At 32.1% G+C, this 17172-nt stretch overlaps 1 protein-coding gene across 1 annotated transcript; it reads left to right on the top strand.

The window, feature by feature from the left end:
• Nucleotides 1–293: 293 nt before the first annotated feature.
• Nucleotides 294–3189, top strand: LOC137931803 (uncharacterized). Its single transcript, XM_068775313.1, has 5 exons — nucleotides 294–371; nucleotides 445–564; nucleotides 1355–1469; nucleotides 2182–2341; nucleotides 3057–3189. The coding sequence occupies exons 1-5, from the start codon at nucleotides 309–311 to the stop codon at nucleotides 3187–3189; spliced, it is 591 nt and encodes a 196-aa protein (XP_068631414.1). The 5' UTR covers nucleotides 294–308.
• The last annotated feature ends 13983 nt before the right edge of the window (nucleotides 3190–17172 follow it).

Genomic DNA, 17172 nt, shown 5'->3' with positions numbered 1-17172 from the left:
TTTATGTCTGCACCGCCCAAACGATTAACTGGTAAAGAATGTCTTCGGCATTAAGTTTGCCGTTTTACATCAATCTTATAAAAATTGTGTAAATAAATAAATAAAATGTAAAGAAATTATTTTTATAAACATGGCGTTATCGAAAAGACATCAAGTGTTCAAGTATTTTTATATAAAGAAACCTTTCATCTTTCGACCTACTTCAATCAAAATGTTTGCCCTCAAGATTGGTTTCCTTTCAGTCGTCAAGACATTATTGATCATTGTATCCGAGGCTTGCAGGGAGACGAAATTGTAATACAATACATATGAAGCGAAAATTATGCATGGCGCCGGCCTTTAACTGTGACGATATGGAGGAACTGAATGTGGTATGATACTTTGACACTTTTTTATTGCAGTGTACCATTATAGATTTTAAATGTTTACAACTGTATTCCACAGGCTGCTCTTTCTCTTCGGAAAGAATCAGTTGCACCTCTCACGGGGGACAGAGATGGAGCTCTATTCGGTCGCGGTTCCTCATATCCCTTGGCCATAGTTTTGAGACTCCGAGTTTTACAGGTTTTTATATATTTATATAGCCTCCAATATGTGTAACGTTTTTGGATCTAAAGGTGTCATAACATCATACATCTTCATTATCGATCAAGCCTCCCTGAAAGATCGTCACGATGACCAGTCTGCTGCCCGCATGCAGCAACTTTCCGTGACTATGACGTCGGTCTACCTAGTGTAGGCCTACCCATGTTGTGTCTACCTACTCTGGTCACATAAAATAAAATAAAAAATAAAAAAAGATACCAATGTAGTTATTTTTATAAAAAGTAATCTAGACAATCAGATTATCTGTTTAAAGTACATAGTAAATATGTCTAGCGAAAATATAAAACATAATTTCATTAAATATTAATACAAAACGAAACAAAGTTGAGGAAACGACCATAAGTTCTGAGAACTAAACACGAATTCATTATTTCTTAGAAATATTCTCCGATAAAGGACGCTTTCCCGAAATTTACTTTTGTTATTAATGGTTATAACAGTAGAGGAATCATCTCACGTTTTACATCATTTATGTGGGAGTGAATCACGCAGGCGAATAACAGATGTAAATATTTTTTAAACACTTTAATTTTTTACCTCTTACATAGTTGACACCAACCGCCCGACCGCCATCTTCCCAGCGAATGCCATAATCCATTCCTACTCTTCATTCATTCATCAATCAATCGCTCACTTCCTTTTCTCTTACGTTCCGTTCCCACATTTATATTTTAAACAAACCTAATTATAACAATATTTTAACATCATTTATTTAGAAATGTATATACAGATATCGGATATTTTGCAGATAGTATGCGGGATTTCGGCAATGGTGATGGGGAGCGTGGCTTTTATAGAAGAACGACAGAAATTTAACATGGGTCTCGGTATACCAGCTGGTTGTGTGAGCGTTATTGCCGCTGGTAAGTAAAAATTGTATTATTATCCCGTATAACAAGCATAAGCATGTAGACACTTGTCCCAAATGTACATACACAGGTTTATATTTGTCACGAACTATGTGCATCAGTATATACATAGTTATTACGAACTATTTTCACGTGGGTATAGACATTTGTCACAGATTATGTAAATACACATATAGACCTTGCTGATTCAGTTTTACAATTTTTTTTAATAAGTAAAAATATGATTGATGCTATATTTTTATAAGACTGGAGACGATACGTGTGTAATTTTATATGCTATATAATTCTTGGATATGAAATTATCATAGCGCCTAGAGTCTGTGGTACAGTATGTTACATTAATTTATTTTTTAAATTGAAATGAGAACAATACAAAGTTTGGGACAGATTGTAAAAAATAATTAATTTTATATATATATATATATATATATATAAAATAAAATAAAATAAAACTGCAATAAATACTAGAAAGGTGACGTGACAATGTATGTACCAAAATAAATCATCTCTTCTTGGTCCGAAAATTATGTAAAAGTATACGTAGTAAATCAAACAAAATAAACAAAAGGTTCTATTGCAAATCCTGAAACAGGATTAATGGCTTACGGCCTAAATGATGGTGATGATGAAGTAGTAAACAAACAGCTTTTACATCTATAACCAATGACGTCACGAAAGTAAAAAGTATTATTTTTCGTCTATGTAGCCGTGTCGATACATACCTCGCGGGGCTGGAACGGAGCAGCCGGTGCCTCTGGCGGCGCGGCCGCAGCTTGCGTGCTTTGGGCGGCAGCTGGCTGTCTACTGATCGCTCTGGTCGTGCAGTGCTTCAGAACCATCCTCGACCCACCGAGCTTTGAATACATGTAGGTTTTGGTTCTTAATAAATACAATTTCGTTCGTCGCGAGCAACGAAAGACCGGTCATCTAGGCGGTCTTTGGAGAAAGCCTAGGATCAGTAGTACAAAAATAACTTTCTTTTTTTAATTAGATAGTATACAATGAAATCTATTTATCTCAAAATACACAAGTTATGTTTTTTATTTTTTTATATTAGTTTTTAATATCTTTAGTAGCTTTATTCTTTGGTTTGGACTTGTCTATGAGTCTATGGCCATATGGGTGTCTGAACTGGTAGAGATTTACAATATGCAAATACATTTATTAAAAAGTTCTTATTTAAATTAAACTAGTTATTTCTTTACAATATATATTAAAGTACTAATTTAGTGATAATATTAATTCAAAGTCTCTGCAAGATGCAGACTTTAATTAAATAAAAGCTCTTATTTAAACTAAACTAGTTACTTCTTTACAATACATATTAATGTATTAATTGAAGAATAACAATGAAGAATTAATGTACTGATTCAAGTATAATAGTTATTTATAATAATTACAGAAGGTTTTCGCAAGTTGCAAAGAAATTAATTAATTAAAAAGCTCTTATTTAAATTAAAGTAATTAGTTCTTTGCAATTGAATAGAAAATTTAACTAAGACTGAAGTTTTAAGCTTGAAGTAATTGTAGAGACAATTACTATGTATTTGAGTTATATTTAATTATAAAAGAAAATTACAGCGATAAGCCGATGGATGAAGAAGCAAGGCCGCCGTCCAGGGATCTAGTCGTGATTGCATGCGTGCAAATAGCTTTGGCTGTGATCACTCTCCTCAGCGCGGCTGTCTGCGCCCGCATCGATATGTCAGCATGACGAGAACCTCCGCTCGCTCGCCGTCGGGTCAGCGAGGCTCCAGTTACCGCTACCGCGTCCGCTCCGCTTGCCAATGCGACACCTGCCCACGAAGAGCGGGAAAGAACCGGACGCGTGGCTTGGCTAATTTAAATTATCTCATAATTTATTAATAAAAAAAAACTAAATAATTTGAAACTTTTTAGAGATATAAATAATAGAGTGATTTTTTAAATAGAGTGTTTTATTATAAATCAATATCAAATATATTAAATAAAATTGTGCCCTTTAGAAATATATGAATAAATAGTTTCTTACGTAACAAAAGCATTGTAGCATTAATTTCAAACAAATTATACAAGATCGAACTTTTCAAACACGTGGAATTCTTGAATGTGAAATTCTTGTGTCTTTCATTATAAATTTTCATAATAAGGTAGATAATTTTCAAACAAATTCAAATTAGTTCGAACTTGTTAGTGACTTTGTACGTGTGTGTGGAATTTGTGAATAGATTATATTTTATTTTAAATTATCACTGCTTATATTCATTAATTCCAAGTAAATTGAAAAAAATCAGAGTCTATACTGAGTTTATAAATGGAATTTAATAGCAATAAAGTATGTTTCATTAACAATGTCAAAATTCATCTATTTCAAACAAATTTGAATATCTGTCTTTAAATTATTTGTGAGTGAAATTTTTGAATAATGGAACATATTTAATAGTAATTTATCTTATTCATTTCAAGTAAATGAATATTGTATTTAGTAAATTTATATATGAAACACTTTCAGATTACTACATCATAATTCATATTATAGATTTCAAACAAACGGAATATGATCGAACTGAAGGGGCGGCTTAACCTATAGTGCAGGGCGTGCAAAGCATATTTATCGATAGCCAAAAATAATCGCATGTGACTCGCGAGCCGCAGGTTGGCCACCCCTGTAATTGTGTGTTTCGTGTTTTATTTATAACATTACTCTGACTATAGAAATCGAAGCATGTAAATAAATGTAGATACATAAATTATTATGTTAGGATTGTTTATCTTTATATGTATTATGTATGACATATCGTAAAATATATTACTACTATATATAACTGTATTATTATATATAATTGTATGTGAAATTATGATAAAAGTTTAAAAAACAATTTAGTTCTTAATACATTCTGATGTTGTAAATAATACCAAAAAACCTTTTTTTCAAAACGATTATATTCTAATCATTAATGCAAAAGATATGTGTCTTTTAATTGAACTAAGCCTTTTGATGTCTCTTGCTTCTCTGTGTATGTAAATTCGTGTATTTTAGATAAAAATGTTACCGTCTTATTGAAATACCTGTCTTGTTTTAAAATTAGCAAAGGAAATATGTTTAACGCGGTACAGCGTTTTTAAAATTATTACTACACTTATTAATAAAAATGTAAATATTTTAATGTATATAAATTATATTTAAATAAATTAATGTGTACTAATTATTTTGTAGTGTTTATAAAAAAATATTAAACATTTCAAATAAATTTATTTAAAGTTTATTACTGGTTTTTATTTTATTCTGTGCCGAGAGAGCTTCGGATGAAGTTGGAAATTAACTCATACATTTTCCACGTCGTTACGTAACAGGTGCGAACAGTGTGGTACTTTATAATTACACGGGGATTCCCATTTTACTAATGGTTCCATTTCATAAATGTGTGAAGCCCCTTTAAAGCTTTTAAAACTATAACCAGTCTCTTATATATTTAATAATTGTACGTAAAATATTAATTTAAATATAAATTTGTTTTCATGTACCTCGTACAAATTTGTACGGCCTGCGAGAAATCCCCGCGTAATATTTTTGTACTGAAATTTTTTTAACGATTTTTATGAAAACTGAGTAATGTTTTTATTCTTTAATATTCAATTCAAACTCTGAATTATATATGCATAACGCATTATATGAGGTCACAGGGGTGTTTAACATGAATGATTTATAACACGGAAAAATTATCATGTATTGGAAGGTTATTTACAACTTGCAAGATTTTGTCTCTATTTAATAGCTGAAACTAAGTTAAACTTCGAAGGAATTAAATTTAGGTAAAATTAGATGTATTAAGTAAATGAATGGCCCAATAATATCTGACAAAAATAACAGAAAACCCGTAATAACTTTAGATAGGATTTTACATCATTTCCCATTTATATGTTTTTATTAAGGTGAGAAATTTTCTCATTTCACTTTTTCATTGTATAACTTCTTATTTACATGAGAGTATTTCTTTACTAAAGAGTTTTCATACAGTCATATATAAGGTAAGTAAAAAAACATTTGTTCAATATTTTACAAACGTATATATATACATATATATATATATATATATATATATATATATATATATATATATATACATACATATATATACATTTATTAATACATATTTATATAAATACAATGAAATACACTATCCATAAAAATTAATTTATTTGAATTACCTATATTTTCTGTCAGTATCAATGTGTCAATGACTCGTATAAAACAATTTTTTTATTTTTTTCTAACCTCTAATCTTTAATCACGAGAATTAATATTAAAACGAATTAATAAGAGTTTAATGATTTGAATGTCGTTTCTTTCATTTCAGAATCAAGTACTGCGTTTGACTCTACATATATAATAAAGCATTATATATATATGGTTGCACGTACTCGTATCGACATTGTTCCATCGATATGTTATGTGCAATATATTCATATTATTATCTAAATAGATTAACACCGTAATGTTTTCTTTCAATCTCGCCCAGTGTTTGCATTGACATAGTCACGGTTGGTTAAAAATGTAGGCTGCCATCGCACACGATCGTATGAAGTAAACAAAGGGTAGAGTTACGGTAACAAAACAAACTTTGTTTTATCTTGTTTTATTCTTGTAGTAGTCTCACGTGCTACACTTTCGTAGACATTATGATGTCAAATGAGTATGTATGTATTTGTATGAGTCTGTTGTATGTATATTCCACTTATTTGAGAGATTATCCGGAACAAAAATACAGACTGATAAAATTTTTAAAAATGCAATTTTATTACATGTAGTAAAGCGAGTATTTTAATATTATATACTGACAATCCAATTTAAATTATTTGTATAGATTTGATAAATACGTTATTGTTTTTTTTAGGATAACGCATGTCGTGTCTCTTTAAATCGGATTTTAATTATTTAGCTTGTAATTTTTTTTTAAAAAGCAAAAATGTGCATCATAAACATAGGGATTAATTTATCTGTGTATATATAAAAGGATTATAAATAAGTATACAATTACGTGTTAAGATTTATTTGATAAAATATATGTTATAAATTTTAAAAGGCATATTTGATAAAACCGCACGCTCGCTCTATGAATTAGCGGTGGCCCCATTCAACCAATTTATGGAATAATTCAAGTTAAAAGCATTTATATTAAAATGAAATTGGTTTCGGAATGGATGGAATTTATTTATTTCATACTTTTTTTTGTTTCGGATTATCGCCATTATTTAAGACCTAACGTCACACTGCTAGATGGATAGTCTTCCCAAGAGATTTTCTTTTGAAACGGGTGAAAAGGGCAGCATTTTCTGACGATCTCGACAAGGTGCTCTTCATCTTGCAAGTGCTTATATATCCGTGGAATCTACCCTGGAATCATTTGGTTACTATTTCTCTTAGACCGTTCACCATACTTCAAACCGAATTTTCTCTCTGTTCTCTCTCCTGAATAGTAAACTGAATTTATCTTGAAGTGGAAGAGTTAATACTTACGTTTTTTTTCGTCTGTACATTAAAAAGTTTTAAAAACCGGTACCTTTGACATTGAAATTAGACTGAGAATAACAATGATCCAAGAGACCATGGGCCAGCAAGAGAAGATATGGAAGAATAGGAATACTTTAATAACCAAGTATGAGCTCCAGAAGAACTTGATTTTCTCTATCAACTTCTATGTACGTTGAAATGTAATGATCGTAGACGCGTGAATGTCTTCGTGAGAAAAATCAACGCATACCCTATGGAGAAAGGAAGGAACTTCTATGTACTTAAAGAATTTAACGTGGCTTTCACCTATTTTCTTACATAGAGTCCTTGAGTATTTTGGTCACATTACCCGACACATATGGATGGAATCTCGATAAGCTTGTTCATTGATCTCTCGTGTATTTTACGTCGACTAGACGATAGGAACTTCAAGGGAGATATTTTTATTTTGGTTTTAATTTTACTTTGATTCATATTTTCTTTTGTTCATCATCTTTCGTTTTTCACAATATCTATCACTCTTTACATTATTTGCATTTCGTTCAGACTTCCGCTAACATTCCTTTACTGTGTTCCTAAGATATCACAGACTTGTTTTAACTATCACATTACTTTGCTGTTACAGACCTAGTGATTGGTTACGACGTATCCATATCTTGTTTTTATTTTGTTATTTAGTAAACACCTGTATTAATTACAAATTTTATATCAGTTTTTATTTATGAATTATAGTATTGAGGTCTTACTCGACCTTGCATTACGTAATTAAGTCTAATTACTACATAGTACTATGTCCTATTGTTCTGCATAACCTTAGGAGTATGGGGCTATGTTCTTCATACGCACCACTATAGATAGTAAGGTTTATGATGCCATATACAGGCCACCGATGGCACAGTGAAGTGATCTTTGAAGATGGTCTCAACACTAGATGAGAAGATAAGAATAATTGTTAAAATTTTCAAAATTTTAAAATTTGAGTTAATTTAGTGTAATTAAAAAAAACATTCAAAGTAATGTTACATTTTCATATTTTGTGAAACAGCTTTGAGGCTTTTCAAAGTTATGATTGGACCTCTCAAGAACGAAGCGGTATAATTTGTCGAAACCTGGCCACTCGACGTTGTCTCGCTCCAGGGCACATAAACATGTCGCCCGGTCGTGTTGCTTGATATAACTTATATTTTCTCGGCGCTCATGATACACATTTAACTTACTTATTCCCGTGCGCGGTTTTCGTGAGAAGGGAAATTCTATTAAATATTTTCGCAAAAAACTTGCAATTTTGGTTAAGAAAAAATAACAATCTTATATAAATAAGAAAAACAATAATACAGGAGAATTAATTAGCATATTACGTTTATTTTTCATCAAAACTGGTTTTGTAATTTCACGTAAAAACATAAGCTTTGTCTTCAAAAGGACAATGAAAAGAAATGGTGTCACTTGAGATGGATTCGAGCTGAAAGATTCGGTGTGGATAGATCCCCACTAGATGAATCTGCGACATAGTTTTTTCTGCGCCGTTTATTTAGGAATTCGCGTACTCTCCCTTTCCTGGGTACACAGGGATAACAGTTACTATAATAATCTATTTATAAAATTTTCTTATTTTCATATTCTTCATCCTACGTTTCATTCTTTGTATTCCTTTCGTACCTCGCTTCACTAACGTCCCCTTCTCTTAACGAATAACTAAATTGTGTTTATTTACTTCTTATTTTTCATTTTCTTGAAACTTAATCAAATATAACATGTTTTCAAATGTATCACAATTCGTTCCTATAATTTTTTTATTATACTCAACCTCTTTCTCTCTTCTCAATCTCTCTCTCTTTTCTCAATTTGTTTCTCTTTATACTTACTGCTATAACTCTTCTATAGTACCCTAGAAAGGTAAGGCGACTATCTTGTCTGTCCACCAGCGAGGCGATGGTATACTAACCGAAGGTAGCCAACATTTTTTGACATCTATCTATATATATTTTTATTCATACATACATATATTTCTATCAACATCATCATCACCCGACCTCTGCTAAACATAGGCCTCTCCTATAGATTAACAAAAAGATAGCTTCTAAGCTGCCTGTAGCTCGCTTTTTTCGACATCTTCAACAAGGCCATCTGTCCATTTGTTCCAATCTGTGGATTCTACTCCGAAACCTTAAAGTGGCGAGCGGCTATTAAATATTTAATATTTATACCCACATTGCTAAAACATCAAAGTCTGGGGCAATTGTCCGACTGTAGTTTCATTGGGTGATCGGACGAAATCCGTTCGTCTCTTGACACCAATATTAGTACTGTACTCCACGTTGCTAAAAATAGGAAAAGGTGGATGTCGCAGTATAATGAAGGTAAAAATGTCACCACGTCCAAGTGGATTCGACTTCAGCAACGAATGAACGATTCGGGGAAGAATATTTTTTTTGTTATAGCTAATATATTATTTTTTCTTTTTAAGTGATAAACTCAAACTAGTGACTTACCAAGGACGCGGCCCTGAAGAGGAAAAGGTGATCAGAATATGACAGGTGTCCTGTTTTGTTCGTCAAGCGTCAACTCAGACGGGAGATGCATGACAAATGGAACAGACGGTATGTGGAAGGTCAGACGGTTTCTGTAACAAGGGTAAACATAACTATGATATAGAATGAAGACATATTCAAAAAATAGAATTGTATGTAAATATTTTAAATAAAAACCTATTGAGAATTGTAAAAGAAAACGTAAAGAAGGATTTAAACTAAAATGTATATAAAAAGTTGTATTGTAAAAAATGTAGCGAAGTTAGGAAGGCGATGCACAGAAGGTATGTAAATAAAAGCAACGAGAACGACAAATATGACGGATAAAATATAAAAATAAATATATCTATACTGAAAAAAGTTAATGAAATCAAAGCCCCTCCCAAAAAATTATAGAGGAACAAGAGGTCCCCAAAAACGTGGTCATAGTACTCGTAATAACAAAACTACTAACACAGACGTTTATTGAAAGTATCTCAAAAAAACTGACACGAGTTTTTTGTGGGCTACTCTCTTCAAAAGCGGAAGTTTATGAGCACTGTTTAATTAGAATCGACGACAGAGGAAGCGCTGCTTATGTTTATTGACATGGTCTGTGTTATTCCAAATTTAAATTAAATAAATGGTTTTATATGTCAATATTGTGAAATAATTTTTAAAGCGGTCATGCAGCATGATATGAAATGCACTAACACAAGTTAAAGTTAATTATTTTATGATATTAGTTCACATTGGTCGAGAATATTGAAGTTTGGAACTAGATAAGTGCATCACGCTATCGAATCTGTCAATAACCCTACGCCAAATAGAGTTTACGTTCAATTTAATAGTTTTATATGCATTCTGAATTAGAGCTTTGTGTTTCTATATCGAGGTCAAATGTAACTGACGATTTATTAGAAATAAATCGCTTTAAACATTATCACTGAATATTTCAGATTTAAACATCTTGGATAAATATTTAAATTTTAAACTACATTTCAAACTACGAAACGTACCTTATATATATGTATATATATTCTCCTCTGAAAACAGGGATTTATTTAAACAAACTTTAAACAGAGTAGGTAGGTAATAATAATCACTTGCTTAATATTTTACACAATTAACCTACATAAAAACAGATAAACGACGAAAACGAAGTTATTATTTAAATTGTCGATTCCTTTTAGAACTTTATTCTGCAAAATTATAAATTATCACTTTAAAATCTCAAATACCAACTGCTTTACCGACCGGCGACCGCAATGGACGCCATCATAACACCATTTATAGATGTAAGGCCGGTTTAAAACGAATTAAACCAATCGGTTTAAAACGAAAAAAACCGTTTAAAACCGAAAAAACCCATTTTTTTCGATTTTAAACGTTTAGTGTTGACGACTATGTTTTTCTTAAATATAAACACATTATCTATTCCAAGCGTAGACATTACTTAGCTAAGTTGAAAAACTATTACCTAGTTAACTATATTGGTTATTTTGAAAAGATTTATCAATCAGTTTCATTCGGTTTAAAACCAAACTCACACACTTGCACTTCTCACGCGGAGAGACGTCAAGATGCAACGTTGCCAGCTCGCCTACTCCACACCACACACACACACATACATAGCGTATTGCGTGCGGACATGTCAGTGTTGCCAGTATTGTAAAAAAATTTACAAATTTGGATTCAATATAAAGGTACTCGTACCAAATATGCCAAACATTACTAAATAACTAAAATGTAATGAGCTGTTATAAAATTAGATTATTAGGTACCCGACTTTTTCTTGAAAGTAATAAAAAAAACTGGCTAATCTTACGCAGTCCACTCGACAACATGATGATTATACAGCTAAGAAAGTCATGAAAATTTATGAGGCGCCACTATCTTTGTAAAACTGACTGACATTTCTGTCCGAAAATGAAATATAGCAACACTATTTCTTTTCATGACTTTCTTGACAAACTGTAACTGGCCTGCCTACCTACCTTGTGACGTTATCAGGGTAAAGGGCGACAAATTACCTATGACGATGACAATAAAAAATGCAAACGAAATACGAATACCTACCTATTATAAATTTAATATTTATATTTCAGTAGCCTTTTGTGAACAATTACTCGGATTACTCCTATTCCTATTCAATTAAGTCTAATATTAATATAAGTCTAATATTTGGAGATATTATTTTAACTTGGTTTGGTCATACCATACCTAACGTTGTCTCTTTCATGTGCAAGTAAAACAGAGGGAATTCACTGTGTGTGTGTGTGCATAGCAGTCGGCGGTGGCTCTCTGTCGGCAAACTCTTTGAACAGAAATTGAGGAGTGGACCTTAGAGTAGACCTTAATTACTTGGAAATAAAGGTCAAAACTCCTATCCACAATTTCTTTATGATTTAGGTACATATTTTAATCTATTGTATGTAATATTGTTTCTTTATAATTATAGTACTTTATATGTAATATACTTACCTACATAGGTATAAACTGCATAGGTAACTAACACAAGACCAAGTATTGTCAATAATGATGTGTAAAAACACTGTGCTTATATTTTAGTAGGAGAGTTTTAAACCGTTTAAAAAGATTTATTTGGGGTTTTAAACCGCCACTTTTGGTTTTAAACGTTTTAAATCGGCTTTTTTACATCTATAACACCATTGTTAAAAGCGCCATCTATGAAGTATCAAGGTTAAACAGCCATTGCTTTACCAACATTAAATAAGCGCGGCACAATACATAAAACAATTATTAAAGAAAGTACTTCCTTTACACACACACATGTATGTATCTGCATATATATTCGGGATGTATATACTAAAAATATTTATACTTTATTATATTTATTATCACACACGTCGGATAAATAACCATTGTTACGTATAACCTTGTCTATGTGCATAAGAACAGTTAAAATATAAGAAATAGGCCATTTACATAAGATTAAAGTTCTAAAAATACAAAAAAAAAATGTTTTTTCCACTCTTCAAACAACTTAGGTGTGTACGCTTTTACCATAAAATCTCATAATACCTTTTAATAAACATACATTAAATTTAAGAAGTTAAAAACAAAACACTAGTCGAAATATGTTATAAATTGCTGAGGATATTTTGAGTTATAATTATTATTTAGCTTAGGAATAGTTTCATCTAAACTACAAGATAAAGATTGTAAGATTAAACAATAAACAGACCGAGTTTTCTGTAGGCTCTTTTTATATCAGCCCGCTGACAATTTTAGGAGTAATTTTACAATTTTAGGAGAAATTTTACAATTGTAACATTACTCCTGAGGATGCCCCGTGGAGGGGTGAAACACGTGTTGAGTGATTTAACGGTGGTAGTTGTGTAATGCATTATTTGCCGCATGCGCATTTATCAGCGGGCTGGCGGGCGGTGCACTTTATTGCACGACTACTGTTGCATGGCGGAAGTAGCTATATAATGGTCCTTTTCTTACTTATATTCTTCTATTGATAGACGATCATCCAGCGTATTCTATTGACAGATAGGTCTCCCATTAAGGTATCTATGATGTATAAAAATCGTCACAACAGGCAAAATGGTGATGGCAGTGTGATATTATATTAAGCAGGGGACGCAGCTGACCATCCTATGTAAACTTGTTACTCTGTAAACCTGTATAAATAATGCAGAAAATGTGAATTATGTACGACTGTGTCTGGCTTCCACCACTGAGCTAGCACTACTCTGTCGTCGGTCAATCTGGACCATAATATTAAAGAAATAAAACGAGATTATTAAAACTAATTTGATATGAAATTGTATAGACATAATATATGAGTGTGCTTGAAGCTTCAAAAGTTGTCAGTGGCATTTGACGAAAGACGTCGTCACAAACACTTGTCCTTCGCTAAAGCATTCATCGTGTATACAACGAACTTATATCTCACATCGCTTTCGCCCTTGAAAACTCGTTCTGTGAATACTAATTTAAACTAACTTGCTGGATATTTTTGAAGTACCTTCACTCTGTTTTCATTTATTTCTATACAGTTAAGTTTCTTACAGTAAAACATTTTAATGTTTTAACGTATGTAGTTCAATTTAAAAATAGAATAACGTAAATAAAATATTATTTCTTTTATGCTTTATAGAGAGACGAATGGTGAGCAGGTCATAGAGCGCAGAACTTATAGCCGATCCTCATCAAATATTCTAGAATTCATACCGATCGGCAAGCACAGTGACGAACGTCTTCCCAGAAGGTATTCAGATGACATATCAGAAGACTTTGCAAGCAAGCTAATTCTACGGTTGAGTTCTATGTCAAGTGGTGAACAACCTGCAGTTGAGATGATGATGATATAGAAGATGGCAAAAATATCGTGTTGTAATTTAATAAATAAAGTCGATGCAAAATCAAGTATAGATTTCAATCGTCGTCACAGTCGTCTCTCGTCTGCCAAACGTCAGTCACATAGATTGCGGTAATCCCTATTTACTGAAATCTTAATTTAAAAAAATTGGTATCAGCATATTTGTCCACTTTGATGTAACTTCTTAACATTCAGTGGAGAGGATACCGGGTCCATAGTGCTGTAAAGAGAGGAAGCGGATACAGTGCCCGTGGCTGACGACCTATCAAACTTCTCTTAATACTTAACAAAATTTGAATAAATCGTTCTATTGCTCCTTTGGAAATCCGATGCAGAATTGAGATGTTGTTTGTTCTTGACAGGCTTAAGTGTCGAAACTAGTGATAGAGATCTTTCGTTGTAATATCTCTTGTGTTTTTTTTGTTTGACCACTAACTCGTCTTATGAAAAGACATCGTCGCTTTTCATAAGACGAGAATGAAGCACGCGGACTCGGTAGGTACTTTTTCGCCATGACATTAAAGACATATAACCCAGGTCGGATTGTAATTCTCAGTTCCGTAATTGGGCCGTGCGAGTCTTCTTCTTTTATTGTCTATTTCATACGGTTTATCTCCTTCTCCTGTGTATTTTGAACAGTTATATAAAATCTTAACAATTATAATCTAAAATATATATGAAAGTAATCTAGAAATAAGTTTTTCATCTAAGTCAACAAATAAGTGCTTTATTCCCAAGACAAAGTTATAGAGAATTATTTCAGGACGGGCCAATTTGCTAATGGATCTTGATACATGAAACTATAATGGAAATATATACCCTTTAAGAGTCCATTCATTCTTCTAGTTTAACTTAAAATAGATCTTAGGGTACTGAAAATATCTGAAAGAAGTACATTTATCTATCTTTTATAGTTCTTCCAGTAAAATTTTCCCTTAAGAGATTTACATATACTTTTTTTTTAATTTTGGAAAGGGTGTTTATTTTAAAAATATTTATTGATGAAGTAGGAATGCCTATAAACTAAAATATGTGATCGTATATATGCAGTGTTAGTCCAGTAGCGAACTAAAACTTGCGATCGTAGGTTGTGGATTCGGTTTCTGGAATACAATGTCATTTAATTCACACTTTATGCATTACATACAGGATTACCACTGCTCACAAACAAGTTTCAGAAAATGGGGAACAGCTTTCTCCAATACCACACTGCGATCGCTAATCCGCTTGCCAATAGTGGCAATTAGGGCATGTATATATATATATATATACAGATATATATATACACACACACATATATATATATATATATGTATATATTAAGTTACTCTTTGTAATGCATGCATCACCTGCCGGACCAGTATATATGTATATATATATATTTATATATAAATATATTAGAGTAGCCTTACAGTTCTATATTCTATATGACTACTAACTATAAATACGAAATTAATAAAATAAATAATAATCCAATTTGCTTTGAAACTCGTTAGTATGAAATAAGTTTGATTCTCTATTTGAAATGTAAAGCTCTTGCGTAAAGTATATTTCTAATTGCTTATGTTGGATAAAAAAACATGGTTTAAATATAAGGTTAATATAACAGTATCAAAGCGTGCAGTTATTGTATCTATGTGTAATTAATACCATCAAAAGCGACAGAAATATCGTTACAAAATTGTGTCCATATCTGTTCACTGCTTCGTACGGGATTGGACGTCATATACTCGTATACCAATACCTCGCTTTGCGTCGTTACGTTTTGCGTTCTTGCTCGATTATTACTAATTTTCACTGTGCGTATTTTCGAGGTTGCATTGTTTTGGATTCGAGTATTAATTTTTGTAAATACTCTTTTTATTTAAAAGATGGCAATACTTTTGTTTCTAATTGCGCCATACCTTCAAAACTCGGGAATTCCCTTTTTATCTAAAATCAACGCAATTTTAACACAGTTTCATTTAATTTTAAAATTAAGTTTGCAGTACGTAGTGTGTTGTGCTTTCTTTAAAGGTAATAATAAATTTATTTTAACTTTTACGTGTTGTTTCTAGTTACGAAAAAGGTAAATGTTTTTCTCATTAATTTTTTGGCAGATTTATATTATATTTCTTTATTAAATGTTTACTTTGTTTAATTTTATTTTTAAAAAGCAGTATTTTCATTACCCTGGAACCCATCTTCAATCTTTACATGGTTTGTAATAGGAAATCTTAATTCACTTTGCGTCGTGTTTTTTTTGGAACGTAACCACGACGTAAAGTGGCGTATGGATGTACATTTTTTCTAGTATTTGAAAAAACCACAAGTCGCTTTCATATACCTTTTAATATTATAGTAGCATATGTTGTATGCACTGTTTTAATAAATAATTAGTTACCTTAATATCACAAATAGTACTTCGCTGTGTAGTATGTAAGCTTTTGAAAGCCCGCAGTAACTGGAAACTTTCGTTTGGCTACGAAAGTTACCGCTATGTGGCAGCTCATTAGTGAAGTTATGAAGGCTTCTAGTCACAAACTGCAACGTTCACTGTTACACTCGGAACAGATAACAGGTTTATTAAATTTAAACATTTTTCACTTCGTTGGTTTAGTAACAAATAACCTAATAATATAGCGAGTGAAGATTTTTAATAAGGATTATCTATTACGAAATACATTACAATATCTCTGCTTATGTAAATACTTATTTAAAATATAACGTGAGATGCTTAATGAATAACTTGATAAAGATAAGAGTAAATGTTTGATTATTGGTCGTCAACATTTTTTAAACGTATTTCACATTTGATTCCACTCTGCTTTTCAAGATGTTATTGTTGTGGAGAAGAAGTAAGAGGAATTTTTTAAAAGGAATTTCGTTTATACTGCGTAACTAATTATAGATTTAAAAGATTTAAAGGAGTGCATGTATAGCTCTTTAGCTGTTAGTCGATCTAGGGTAAGAAAATTCCAAAAATGAATATGTTCATCATTTATTCCTATGTCCCCAAGATAGGGCAGAGGGCGTCCACAGTACGTCGCCATCCTGAACTGTCTTGAGCCTCGCGTTTTACTTCGCTCCGCGTCATTCCAACTGCCTTCACTTCTGCGGTGATCGTCCGCCTCCAGGTTAGCTTTTGGCGCCCACGTCTTCGCTTTTATTGAGGATTCCATTCTAGGGCTTGCCTCGGTATGTAATCAGGGTCTCTTCGGAGCGTGTGGCCTATCTAGTTCCACTTGCGGCGTTTGATCTGCTGGTCGATCGGCGTTTCCAGATGGAAGAGATTTTCTCAGGCCAGTATATACCGAGAATACGTCGAAGACAGTTGTTAACGAAGTCTTGGAGCCGACGCGT

The sequence above is a fragment of the Battus philenor genome, unplaced genomic scaffold (assembly GCF_028537555.1).
Source record: "Battus philenor isolate CCGP_79_NKW_IND1 unplaced genomic scaffold, ilBatPhil1.0.hap1 SCAF_8, whole genome shotgun sequence".
Lineage (NCBI taxonomy): Eukaryota > Metazoa > Arthropoda > Insecta > Lepidoptera > Papilionidae > Battus > Battus philenor.
Note: the sequence above shows the minus strand (reverse complement) of the source record. Positions and strands in the feature narration are given on the sequence as shown.

Excerpts from the sequence above, each read along its gene's own strand:
- LOC137931803 (XM_068775313.1), top strand. The coding sequence starts at position 309 with ATGAAGCGAAAATTATGCATGGCGCCGGCCTTTAACTGTGACGATATG. Across the intron at positions 372-444 it reads ATATGGAGGAACTGAATGTG|GCTGCTCTTTCTCTTCGGAA; the intron begins GTATGATACTTT and ends TGTATTCCACAG. Across the intron at positions 2,342-3,056 it reads CCACCGAGCTTTGAATACAT|CGATAAGCCGATGGATGAAG; the intron begins GTAGGTTTTGGT and ends AGAAAATTACAG.